At 47.4% G+C, this 13823-nt stretch overlaps 1 protein-coding gene across 1 annotated transcript in view; it reads left to right on the top strand.

Annotated features, from left to right (window-relative positions):
* The window catches only part of DNAJA2 (DnaJ heat shock protein family (Hsp40) member A2), a 123375-nt gene that overhangs the window by 82760 nt on the left and 26792 nt on the right, over window positions 1-13823 (top strand). The window contains exon 6 of the mRNA XM_078669545.1: window positions 8767-8963. Coding sequence (XP_078525671.1) covers window positions 8767-8963 — 197 coding nt within the window. The remainder of the gene's footprint in view (window positions 1-8766; window positions 8964-13823) is intronic.

Here is a 13823-nt window from a genome sequence, read left to right as displayed (position 1 = left end):
CATTCTCCTATACTTCCACCAAACTCGCCTCTACCACAGGTTGAAGATTATTTAGGGGATGGGGGAGGCAACAATGACCCTTTTACTGATCCTGATAACGACAGACTTACCACAGGACGATTGGGACGATTATGATGACTCAGTAGATCCTCCAGACCTCCCTGATCCCCGTGCATACCCAACAAAGCCATCTCCCCCAGATGACAATATTGGTTTTAGTCAACTTGTAAATAGGGCCGCTCTGTACCATGGTGTTAGATGCATTCCGACCCCACAGAGGAGGATTTTCTAGTGGACCCCTTTGAACAGTCACTAAAGACTGTACAAACCCTACCAATGTTAAAAGGTGTCATTAAACATGCCCCCGATATATTCGGGGACCCTGTTAGGGCTAGGATTCTCAATCCGAGAATTGACAAAAAATATAAACCCGCACCCAATGATCCCACCTACATTTAAAGGCAACTACCCTTAGATTCCCTAGTGGTAACTAATGCTAGAAAACGCGCCAACTCTCAGACCTCCGGGGATGCGCCACCCCCGGACAAAGAGTCTAAATTGTTAGATGCTTCCGGCAAGCGAGTTGCTGCCCAAGCTGCTAATTACTGGTGAATAGCCAACACACAGGCATTACTTTCTAGGTACGATAGGGCTCACTATGACCAACTGGAAACCCTATTGCAACACTTACCTGATCAATATGACCAAGGCCAATGATTTGATTCAAGAGGGTAAATTAATAACCAATGCATCAATCAAGTGTGCCCTTGATGCAGCAGACACCGTCTCTAGATCTATTAACACTAGCGTGTTTCTCAGACGACATGCCTGGTTATGCATCTCTGGCTTCAAACAGGAGGTACAAACAACTATCCTCAATCAAGAACAACTTTTTGGACCGGCGGTAGACACCTCTCTAGAAAAAGGTGAAAAAAGACAGACTGCTAAATCCATGGGGGCATTCCAGTCTCCATCCATGCGTGGTTCCTTTCAACGCTCCTTCTATAGAGGGGCATCCAAAAACATCATAGCAGATACTACCTCCTCTTCACCACACAATCATCCCCCAACAGGAGATATTTTAGAGGAGTATATCGGGGAAATAACAACAAAGGGAAAGGCGTGGTAACAAACACTCGCACCTCCCCCTGCTAATAAGCAGTGACTTCCCTCCACTCCCTTCAGACCATTCCACTCCGGTCGGTTTGAGACTATCACAGTTCCTACCTGTCTGGAATTCCATGACAACAGACAAGTGGGTGAGACAAATTATCCAGTATGGTTACTTACTGGAACTTACAGCAAACCCACCCTCCATACCACCCAAACAGTGTCCAATGTCCGCAGAACATCTCATGCTCTTAAAACAAGAAATTCTCTCACTGCTTCAAAAGCATGCAATAGAACTAGTTCCCTTACAGCATCAAAAAACAGGGGTTTACTCGCTGTATTTCCTAATCCCCAAAAAGGACGACAACCTAAGGCCAATACTAGACCTCAGACCTCAATTATTTCTACATGCAGTCAGATCATTTTCATATGATCACTCTTCAACAGGTCCTCCCACTATTTCAACAAAGCGACTTTCTTGCCACACTAGATCTCAAGGACGTCTACTTCCACATTCCCATGCACCCGTCTCAAAGGAAATACCTAAGAATCATGTTGGACGAACAACACTATCAGTTTAAAGTCCTTCCATTCGGGGTGACCACCGCACCCAGGGTCTTCACAAAGTGCCTTGCGGTAGTAGCAGCACACTTGAGAAGACAACAAATTCATATCTTTCCATTCCTCTGACTGGCTGATAAAAGCCAAATCACACAACCAGTGTGTTCATCACACATCAACCCATCCAGCTACTACACAGCTTTGGATTCACAGTAAACTACACCAAGTCACATCTTCAGCCCTCCCACATACATCTTTATCTAGGGGCCACATTAAATACCTCCAAAGCTCTGGCATATCCCAATCCAGCCAGGATAGCCAGTATATTATTATTATTATTATTATTATTATTGAGTTTTATACCGCGCCTGGTTACCCTTGGGCATCCCCGCGCTTATCCAGAGAGAGACGCCATGACACGCGACACAGGAATTAAGCAGGAAACAGGTGGGTTTTTAACAGCTTGCGAAAGCGTAAGAAGCTTGTTTCCGAGCGCAAGTGCAGAGGAAGGGAGTTCCACAAGATGGCCACGTTGATGGAAAATCTTCTGCCACCAGTTCTTACCTTCCTTGCCCTCATGACCTGCAGCAGATGTTGATGGTCTGAACGGAGGGAACGGGAAGCCTTATAAGATTGAACCATGTCCCGTAGGATAGGTGGGCCTTTCCCCTGCAAGATTTTATGGGCCATACAAAGTGCCTTGAATTTCACCCTCTCCCTAACAGGGAGCCAGTGCAGCGCCTTCAGCGCAGGTCGGGCAGACTGACGCATGGGAAGGTCCATCAGGAGCCTAGCGGCCGCATTCTGCACTTGCTGCAGTTTATTTAGGGTGGACTCTGGAGCCCCCAGAAACAACGCGTTACTAAAGTCCAGCCGAGAGATGATGAGCCCCTGGATGAGTAACCTCCTAGAGGCCACTGGGAGGAGAGGTAAGATCTTCCGGGCTGATCGGAGCAGACCAAAGCACACGCCTGTGGTCTTTTTAGCGTGTGTCTTAAAAGAAAGGTCCTGCTCCAACCACACCCCCAAGCTCTTGATCTCCTGTTTGGGGGTGGGAGCCGCTCCCAGGCAGCTAGGCCAGCTGCTCGGAGATAAGGAGGGAGGGGAATTCCCCAGCATCATCAGTTCCGTTTTGGAGCCGTTAAGCTTGAGTGCTGAGCTACACATCCACGTGAAGATCTTATCCAAACACGTGTGCAGCCGGTCGGGATGGTAAGCCGACTGGGGAAGCCCTACCACCAGCTGAGTATCATCAGCATAGCTGATAATCTTGATACCCAGGGGCAGTATCACACTCTCCAGGGGGGCCATATAAATGTTAAAGTAGGGCTCAACGATGAGCCCTGTGGCACACCACACTGGAGAGGGACCGATGATGATTTCTCGTGGCCTTCCCACACCTCAAACGTCCGGCCATCCAAAAAGGACGCAAACCACTTCAGGGCCATCCCAGAGACCCCCACCCCCGACAGCCGTTGGAGAAGCACCTGATGGTCTACGGTGTCCAATGCCGCACTGAGGTCCAGGAGGATCACTGCCACATATCCCCCTGAATCCAAAATGCTCCTGGCATTCTCCACGACTGCCAGCAGGGCAGTATCAGTCCCCTGACCGGGGCGAAAGCCCGTTTGGGAGTCACCCAGAAGGGAGTTGGACTCCAGGAAGCACGAGAGGCGACGATTCACCAACTTCTCCGCCACCTTGCTAAGGCCGGGGAGCAGGGAAATAGGCCTAAAGTTGGCAAGGTCAGCGGGGTCCAAGTTAGGCTTCTTCAAGAGAGCCTTGACAACCGCTCCCTTCCAACTAGGGGGCACCACTCCTTGGGTAAAAGATAAATTTATCACATCCGTCACTGGGCCACCGATGGTGGGGGCTACCTGCTTAAGATATTTCATAGGTGCAGGGTCTTTAGGGGAACCACTTTTCATGGTCATCAGAACTGTGAGAACTTCTTCCACAGTAACAGGGCCTAAAGAAACCAACCCCGGTGGCCGCACCCTGGGCTGAGACTCTGGGTTACCACCAGAGGGGGTCTCCTCGGCTAGCCGAGGGAGAGATGCCAAGATGTTATCTATTTTGGTTTTAAAGGAGGCAAGTTCGGAGCATTTCTCACGGGGGTCATCGTGAATGACCTGAGGTTCGGGAGTTTTAAGGAGTTCTTTGATGACCCTAAACGATTCTTTTGAGGAGTTGGCCGCAGAGCCTATTCTCTCCTCAAAGAACACAGATTTAGCTACCCGAATAGCAGATTTGTAGGTACTAAGAGCCGCCCGATATTCTCTCCGGCTCGTTTCGCTCCAATCTTTCCTCCAGGTCCGCTCCAACATCTTGCAGCCCTTCCTCAAAGTTCTCAGCTCCAATGTGTACCAGGGCGCAGATCCCACTCTCTTACCCCTGGTGAGTTGTTTCTTCTTGGGGAGGAGAGCATCAAGCGAGTTGGTGAGCCAGATGTTTAATTTCTCATCGGCAACTAACGGATTGGACCCAAGGGGAGGCCGGGACGCCTCCAGATGTACCGCCCAGGTATCCACTAGGAGCCTGGACCAGGCTCTTTCCACGGTGTATACCCTGGGGGCCGATGCAACTGGGACATCAAACTGCCACTGGGCAGGCACCATAAAATGGTCTGTCCAAGGCAGAGCCAGCGCTGGAAGTGCTTTAAGGCAAACGGAGTTTGAAAATATAGGATCCAACAAGTGGCCCTTCCAATGTGTAGCACCCGAATTAGCCAAGTTGATCCCAAAAGTTTTGAGATCGCCTTGCAGATCTACTCCCAGGGAGTTGGAAGGGTCATCGAAGTGGATGTTAAGATCCCCCAAAGCTACAAAGTTACCAGTGGAAGAGGCAAGGAGCGCAGCTGATTCTAGGAAGGAGTTAAGAAAATTTCCCAAGGTCCCGGGTGGACGATAGATGAGAAGGCCCGTCAAAGACGCAGTGGGTGACAGGCGAAGAGAGAACTGACAGCTCTCGCAGTCGCTCATCCCTCCGTCCTGAACCGTACAAACTAGCGAGTCCCTATAAAGGATGGCAATTCCTCCTCCCCTCCCCACAGGCCTATCAAAATGTGTAATAAGAAAACCAGAAGGGAGAGCTCTAACCATGTCGGGGCCCGAGCAGGAGGAAATCCAGGTCTCTGTTAAAAATAACACATCCAGCTTGTGGTCCAAAATAAGGGAGTTAATTTCTGTGGCATGACTGGGTAGAAACCGACAATTCAACAAAGCTATAGAAAGCACCAATTTATCAGGGGTCGGACCCCGACCCACAGTACATGTCCCGCAAGGCAGGAACGGTTGTCCACCCTCGTGGACATATCTACATGTGGGGGGTTTCGAAGACCGCCAAGACATAAGTTCCTCCCTCCTATACCCAATACGAGTATAACTCGGTTCCAGAGGGGCGGGCATAGCGACCAGCCCTGAGCCCGTCTGGGCCCGGACGGGCACAGACAAGCTAAACTCTGGCGTCAGTCCGGCGTCCCCGCTGCGCGTAAGCATGGCTACCTAAGTAGTCTCCAAATGAAATGGAGAGAGGACTTGCTGGGACCCACTCACCCAAGATGACCGCCGCGAGTCAGGGGCGAAGGACCCGCAAAACGCGGTGATTTACCACAATTACAGTGCAGGTGTGATGGCAGAGGTGGGGGTATGCGAGGCCAGGCAGGTAAGACCAGGGAATAACTCTAAAAACAAATTTTTAAATCAGATACAAAACGGGTAGTTAAAAACAGAAGCTGCCACAAAACAAGCGCTGCATGGATAGCGCTCGCGCTGGAATAGGGCGCGCTGCTCAATCTAGCCTTCCTAAGTAGTCTCCAAACGAAATGGAGAGAGGACTTGCTGGCGCGCTGGGACCCACTCACCCAAGATGGCCGCCGCGAGTCAGGGGCGAAGGACCCGCAAAACGCGGTGATTTACCACAATTACAGTGCAGGTGTGATGGCAGAGGTGGGGGTATGTGAGGCCAGGCAGGTAAGACCAGGGAATAACTCTAAAAACAAATTTTTAAATCAGATACAAAACGGGTAGTTAAAAACAGAAGCTGCCACAACTAGCGCTGCATGGATAGCGCTCGCGCTGGAATAGGGCGCGCTGCTCAATCTAGCCTTCCTAAGTAGTCTCCAAACGAAATGGAGAGAGGACTTGCTGGGACCCACTCACCCAAGATGGCCGCCGCGAGTCAGGGGCGAAGGACCCGCAAAACGCGGTGATTTACCACAATTACAGTGCAGGTGTGATGGCAGAGGTGGGGGTATGCGAGGCCAGGCAGGTAAGACCAGGGAATAACTCTAAAAACAAATTTTTAAATCAGATACAAAACGGGTAGTTAAAAACAGAAGCTGCCACAAAACAAGCCCTGCCTGTATACAAACCCTAATCGCCAAATTTCAGCCACAGCATTCCCTACCAGCGCGGGTGTTCATGCAACTCATTGGAATGATGGCCTCCTGCATTTTCATAGTGCCTCACGCAAGATTCCAGATGCGCCTCTTACAAGGATGCCTAGCACGTCAGTGGAACGAGGCTCAGGGACAACTTACAGATCTGGTGTTGGTGGACGGCGCACACTTCACTCTCTGCAGTGGTGGAAACCACAAAACCTTTCCAGAGGGCTGCCGTTCCTAATGCAAGTTCCACAGATAGTGCTAACAGCAGACGCGTCACTCATCGGCTAGGGAGCCCATCTCCTAAACCACACAATTCAAGCTAAGTGGACGACTCAACAAAAAGTGCCCCACATCAATCACCTAGAATTACTAGCAATATTTCTAGCACTAAAATCATTCCAAGCACATCTGCACCACAAAACTGTTCTAGTCCGGGCGGACAATGACAGCCATGTATTACATGCAAAAACAAGGAGGCACACATTCTTTACAGCTGTCTCAGCTAGGGCAAAGCATATGGAGATGGGCCATTCCACAAAACATATACCTTCTGGAAGAACACCTTCCAGGAGTTCACAATCAGATTGTCGACTTAGCAGATCCACAGACACGGCAGATACACGAATGGGAACTTCATCCTCAAGTTCTTCAACCATTTTTCCAAATGTGCGGTCAATCAGACATAGATCTGTTTGCCACACATGCAAACACAAAATGCCCAACCTTCGCCGCCAGGTTCCCAAACCCATTGTCTAAAGGCAATGCGATATGGATGAACTGGTCAAGCAGATTTGCGTACGCTTTTCCGCCACTCCCACTAATTCCCCTAGTGGTACAGAAGCTCAGACAACAGTCTCTCAAATGAACCGGGGGCTCCCACATGGCATGGCAATCGTGGTTCACAACACTCCTGGAACTCTCAGTAGTTCCTCACCAAAAACTGTCCCTCCCCAACGTTGCTAACGCAGAACCATGGGAAAATAAGGCACCCCAATCCAGGGCAACTGAATCTAGCAATCTGGCTCCTGAAGTCCTAGAGTTCGGTTACCTTAACCTTCCACCGGACTGTATGAACATCAGTAAAGAAGCCAGACGCCCTACTACTAGAGCTTGCTATGCTGCAAAATGGAAAATATCCGTCATCTACTTCAATAACAATAGCGATCCGCTGGATGGTTCAATCCAGGACATCATTTGCTATTTGTTACACTTATAAAGGTATAATCTAGCATATTCATCCATAAGATTACATCTAGCTGCACTTGCTGCTTATTTACAAAACAGACAACATTTGTCACTATTTAGAGTACCTGCAATTAAAGCCTTTATGGAGGGCCTTAAAAGGATAATTCCTCCCAGACTGCCACCCACACCAGTGTGGAATTTAAACCTTGTCCTTACCAAGCTCATGGGTCCCCCATTTGAACCTCTACACAAGTGTGATCTAAAGTTCTTCACATGGAAGTAGCTTTCCTTGTCGAAATTACCTCTCTCAGGAGGGTAAGTGAGATCCAGGCTTTAACCATACAAGAACCATTCTTACAAATCCATCGTAACAAGGTGGTTCTTAGAACAAATCCCAAATTCCTTCCCAAAGTAGCCTCTGCTTTTCATCTTAACCAATCAGTTGAGTTACCAGTGTTTTTCCAAAACCCGGACTCTGTAGCAGAGAGCTCTTCACACTCTGGACGTCAAAAGAGCCCTACTTTATTACATTGACAGGACTAAGCCCTTTAGAAAGACAAAACCACTTTTGTAGCCTTTTCACCACCTCATAAAGGAACACCACCTCCAAAGCTGGGATTGCTAGGTGGATAGTCAAATGCATTCAGTTATGCTACCAAAAGGCTAGACGCGCACTAACAATTCCCCCTAGGGCGCACTCAACATGCAAACTGGGGGCTTCCATGGCCTTCTTAGGGAACATTCCCTTAGATGACATCTGTAAAGCAGCAACATGGTCTACACCACACACCTTCGCCAAACACTATTGTATTGACGTGCACGCTAAACAGGCTTCTGTAGGACAGGCTGTTCTTAAAACACTTTTTCAAACCACTGCAACAGATGCAGGTAACCACCGCTAGGGAAGACACTGCTGTGAAATCTATGCACAGAGAACGGCAGCTCCTATGCCTCAAACGGAAAATGCTACTTACCAGTATGCATCTGTTCTTGGCATGTAGTGCTGCAGTGTCGTACATGCCCACCCGCCTCCCCGGAACCTGTATCATCTTAATTAGATACATTCACATGGACATCTTTTACTTCTTAATAACGCCATCATTTCCCATCATGGCGAAAAACAATCTGAGGATGGAGTCGATGCCCATGCGCACTATCGCCAAGGGAGGAGTCACCCATCTCGTGACTACAAAAGACACTTCCAATACAACAAGGTGCAAGCATCCAAGCCCAACACCAGATGGCGATCTATGCACAGTGTACGACTCTGCAGCTCTACATCCCAAGAACAGATGCATACTGGTAAGTAGCATTTCCTGCCCTTGGAGTATTGTAAAAGTGGGTCATAATTTTAGGAGTTGTGGGCCCCTATGCTGGGGGTGGCAAACTGCCAACAGCTTAAGTGAATGCGAGGCTCTGAGGAATTAAAAAAAAAAGACGAGCTAACATTTCACAAAAATAGAAAAATGCCTGCGCTTATAATCCCAGATACCTTGATTTATATTGTGTTGTTCTTTGTACAGGGGAAGTAATTAATGAAAAAGATCGTTGCAAAAAGTGTGAAGGAAAGAAGGTGATAAAAGAAGTCAAGATCCTAGAAGTTCATGTTGATAAAGGCATGAAACACGGACAGAGAATAACATTTGCTGGAGAAGCAGACCAGGCCCCAGGCGTTGAACCTGGAGACATAGTCCTTGTTCTACAAGAAAAGGAAAATGAGGTAAAATTAAATTCAGAAAGCCTACTAGTTGTCACAGGGTGATAATATGATGTTTTTGCTCTTGTTTTTTAAACCTGGGCCAGGTGGCAAGGGAGTATGTTGGGTTGATTTTATTTAATTCTATTTATGTGGGTATCATGAACAGTGTCCTCTCTAACACGCGTGCACGCCCACCATAGTGACCCCCCCCCCCCCGCGCAGTGTCCCCATTGAAGCACGCACACATCACAGGAGAGTGTTCGCGCCGCTGCTTTTAAAAGGTGAGCGGCACGAAAAATGGTAATTTGCTGATTTCGGAGAGGAGTTTCATAGCAAGTGGCTCTTGCTACATTTGCTACATTTGTTCCTTAATGGGAAGCGACTGCAGGCTGTTTATGGGCCTTTGTGAACATATTTGTTAATTGCAGCACCGTCATGCGCTGCAATTAACAAATATTTTTAACAATGGCTCACTCAGTCATTATCAGCCCCGCTCTAACAAAAGACAGCATGAAGGTAAAAACATTAATTTGCTCCATGATTGAAGTACGAAATATATTCCTAGATGTTATAAAAAGGTATCTATTTGTAATAATCAGAAGCAGTTTCAGTCATAACCTAACAAAAGCAGACTCCTTTTTGCTTCTCACACAGTGAGGACAACCTGTGGCAAACTGTATTCAGCTTGACAGGCTACGTCCATCCACTTGCAACAAATTAACTACTTGAGCCAAAACTATTTGGACTCAAAGGGCTTCAGCCAACCTCCTCTCCCCCCCCCCCCTACTGTTGTGTGTGGCAGCTAGGGATGAGACAGCTTCCCGGGCGCGCACACACCGCTGCACCGGAGCACTTCACAGGTTTTTAAAAGACCATTTGCATGTTAATGAGGCCTTGCTGTTGTTTCACCCCTTCTAAGAGCCCCTGCAGCTCCACTCTGCATGTTGTTTAAAGATTCCGCCCCCCCCCCCCCCCCGAAATGTGGCTCTAGTTGCGCCTCTGCACGTGGCCATCATCGAACAAGAGATCAGAACGCCCAAAGACACATCATTTCCATCAAAGATATTTTTGTATCATTTCCATTAAAAAAAAAGCTCTACACATCACTGTCAGCGTTAGGTGGCACGAACTCCGCAAGAGAAACGTGCTCTTTTTTGTTTTCCTCCCATACAGTGAGACTGTTGAAACCATGCCTTGTCACTACCAGAACCAAATTAGATTGTTGCAAGGCAGGGGGAAATGCATTGAAACCCTGAAGCAAAAGGCACCAGGGAAGCTAGCAATGCTGGGAAATAAAACAATACGCAGTGCAGTCGTGTTTACAGGGGCAAGATCCGGGCTCGGACCGTGATTGATTTCAACACACAGCAAGCCATTATCCCCCATGCGCCTTACTCTCTCTCGTAAAATATTCAAGATTGTTTTTTAATTTTTTTTGTTAACTAATCCAGAATAACTAAACTGCAGGATGATGCATACAATACACAGGCAGGTCTTGCGAGCAAAGTTTACTAAGGCGTTGCCGCGCTGTCCATTTGAATCCAGTGATACGGGTAGACCTGGCATACGTAATATATAACATGTGAAACTACACAAAGCGCACTATATTGTTTCTATAAAGTCATCATGCCTGTGCAAGTACACAGTTGCACCTGTCCATTTTCACCCCAATACAACATTTCACTGTGTTGACCACTATCACCCGTCATTAAAAAATCCACGGTGTCTCACTTAAATTCAGGGGGAAAATATGAAACATGTCCAGTAAGAGATGTAACAAACCACGTGTGTTTGAGTGTTTCCTTGTTGCCAAGCTTGGAAGTAAGCATTAAACCGGCAGCCTAAGTGCTACGTTTTTAAAGGAGCCGTCACTCGCCCACATGCTGATTCCCAAATACTCAACGCAAAATGACCACCAGAAACGGCTCATCAATTAATACACTGTAGGAAAGGTCGAAAGTCAGTTACACGCTCCCATAATTCCATACAGAACTAGACTGAGTCATCTCCATCACTGTATACCACCGTGCCACTGGCTAGCTCAGACTATTTGTACTGCATTCTTTTGGTTAGTGAAATGCACTAGAGTAGCGCAATCGATATGATAATACAAATTAAACACTGACTGCAGAAATAAAGAACCTCGGGGAATGTTCACTGAAAGGCAGATACCAATGGGCCTCTCAAACAAGCCAGTGCGCGCGAGAATGAGCACCAAGCCATCTGTTTTGCATTATCGCGCACGCGTCTCGGCACGATAAAGCAAAACAGATGTCGCTGTGCGGGTAACCGCAACCAATAGGCCATGGGTGGAGCAAAGGCGGGACATGCACCTGCCTTTGCCCAGTTGCGTGCTGTTTTTATTTTAAAGACTCCCGCAAAGCCCAATAGCCTGCGATAAAAACAAAACCACATGCACAAGAGTGTGGTGAGATTTCAAGAGGTGCTGTGGTCCCCTCTTCCCCTAGACTTAGGGGGTCACTAACTTTAAACCTTTCCCTAGCCAGGCCATTCCTGGTCTCGCCTATAGACAGCCTTTAGCTGTTAAAGACGTATTGTGGACAGAGGGGTAGCCAAAAAGCAAATTATCCCCCGCCTCCCCCATCCAATTGGTACCTCAAATGCCATCAGGAGAGTGACGCTAGTAAGGCCTGTCCTCACTAGAAAAGGTCCTTTCATCCCTCCTATCAATTAATCACTCCACCCTTTAAGCCTTTCATCCAGCGTCCATTTCACCTGTCTCTTCATGCTCCCATCCATCTGTCTTTTCATCTAATCCATCCTTCCTTTACCATTCCATCATCCATCCATCCCCCACCCATTTCAGTTCATCCACCTTTTATCAATCACCCATGCTTTCAGCCTTCCATTCAGGTTTCCATTCATCGATCTAAACATTCATCCTTTAATCCATTCTTACATGCACCCACTCATGCAATTATAACTTTACTCTTCCCTCCCTCAAACCTTTCACCTTTGCATCCATCCTTTTATTGACCTCTCCTTGTCGCGGTCTTACTTTTCATATTTCCTATATTTCATTCTTCCTTTCTGTCCTCCCTTTCCCTCTATTTTCCTCATTCTTTCTCCATCTGCTATGGTTTCTACCCCGCATTTAGAAAAGAAATGCAGCAAGTTTTTATATAGTGCGAACTCAAACCAAAGTATTCTAGCGCTTGACATGATTTATTATTATTTTGTTTTTGGTATGCATGGGGAGATTGATTTGCCCCGAATCACAGGATAAGCTGACCGAGACTCAAAACCCATTTCCTAAGTCGACAGCTCGAGCATTAAGCCACAACCTCTACCACAAGAGCGGAAGCATTTTCAATATTATATACAACTTGATGCAAAAAACAACCTTTGACAAAGCCAATAGTCCTGGCTTCTTGTAAGAGTAATGTTACGTGTATTATATATCTGGATGCAATGACAGAAGCAGCAAGATATCAGTTGGGTGGTACACTATGCAATGCACATTTTTAGCCTAATTGCTTTTAATCCACGCCCTTAATTGCATTGGTTACGCCCCTTTGCGAGACCCTGTCGTCTTTTCATCCCACTCAAAGCCCTGGTCTACACGCATGGTCAGGTTTTTGGCACGCATAGCCTTCGCTGCAGCGCACAGAGACCTCACTCGACCGCACACAGAGGAAAATAATTAGAGGCAACATTGATCATGAACATCTGGAATGTATCTGGCGTACCTGAAGCAATGGTGGTATACTGTTTTTTATCTTTGCTTTGATGAACTCCAATGTGGACACAAGCCTTAACCAAACTCACAAATCCCTACTTACTGGTTTTCAAACACCGGGCAAACATGACTTGCTGGAAATTATAACTACCATACAATCCGGCTCCCCCACCGATGCATGTCCACCTGACCGGTGCAAAGGAGTCATGGAAAACACACTAATTGATCACATTAGTCAAATGATCACACTATCTTTTGAGGATTGTTATGTTCCAGAAGCATGGAAAACTGCGCAAGTCATTCCATTAAAGAAAAAGCCCAACATTCACATATCTCAATTCCATAATCTTCGGCCAATTTCCCTTCTCCCTTTCTGTGCCAAAATTATAGAAAAAACTGTCAATAAACAGCTAATGGAGTATTTGGAGAAAGAAGCTCTTCTCCATCCTTCTCAGTTAGGATTTAGACCAGGCTACTCGACTGAGTCGGCAGTGCTATATTCAACCGAATGCATCAGGCAGATAGTGGACGAGGGCGAGACAGCGGCGTTAGTCCTATTGGACCTGAGTGCAGCATTTGACACCGTGCTGCACTCAACGCTGCTGTCTCGTCTCTCGGACATGGGAGTAAAGGGACCCGCGCTGGCTTGGCTACGCTCTTTTCTAACCAACAGAAGTTTCCAGCTACATTGTCCACCCTTCAGATCATCTCCTCGGAAGATCAGCCATGGGGTTCCACAGGGCTCAAGCTTAAGCCCCACTTTGTTCAACATCTATATGGAACCCCTGGCACGTATTGTGGAGGCCTTTGGGGTGGGCATAGTAAGCTACGCTGACGACACCCAGCTGGTGTTTAAGTTAACGCCAGATAGAAGAGAATATGCCAACAAGTTCTCAGAATGTATGTCAGCAGTAGCTGCCTGGATGAATAATAACTGCCTCCGCCTGAATGGCGAGAAAACCGAACTGCTGGTGGTCGGGAAAGATACATCCGCATGGTCCCATGCATGGTGGCCCAGGGAACTGGGGGCAACTGCCCACCCCAGTAGAGACGGTTAGAAATCTAGGCGTTATGCTGGACTCAGATCTCTCAGGTAAAACACAGGTCAACAAAGTAACGGGAAGATGCTTCGGCATTTTAAAGGTGCTCCGAAAGGTGTTGGATCTTCTCCCCACTAAGGC

The sequence above is a fragment of the Lissotriton helveticus genome, chromosome 12 (assembly GCF_964261635.1).
Source record: "Lissotriton helveticus chromosome 12, aLisHel1.1, whole genome shotgun sequence".
Lineage (NCBI taxonomy): Eukaryota > Metazoa > Chordata > Amphibia > Caudata > Salamandridae > Lissotriton > Lissotriton helveticus.
Note: the sequence above shows the minus strand (reverse complement) of the source record. Positions and strands in the feature narration are given on the sequence as shown.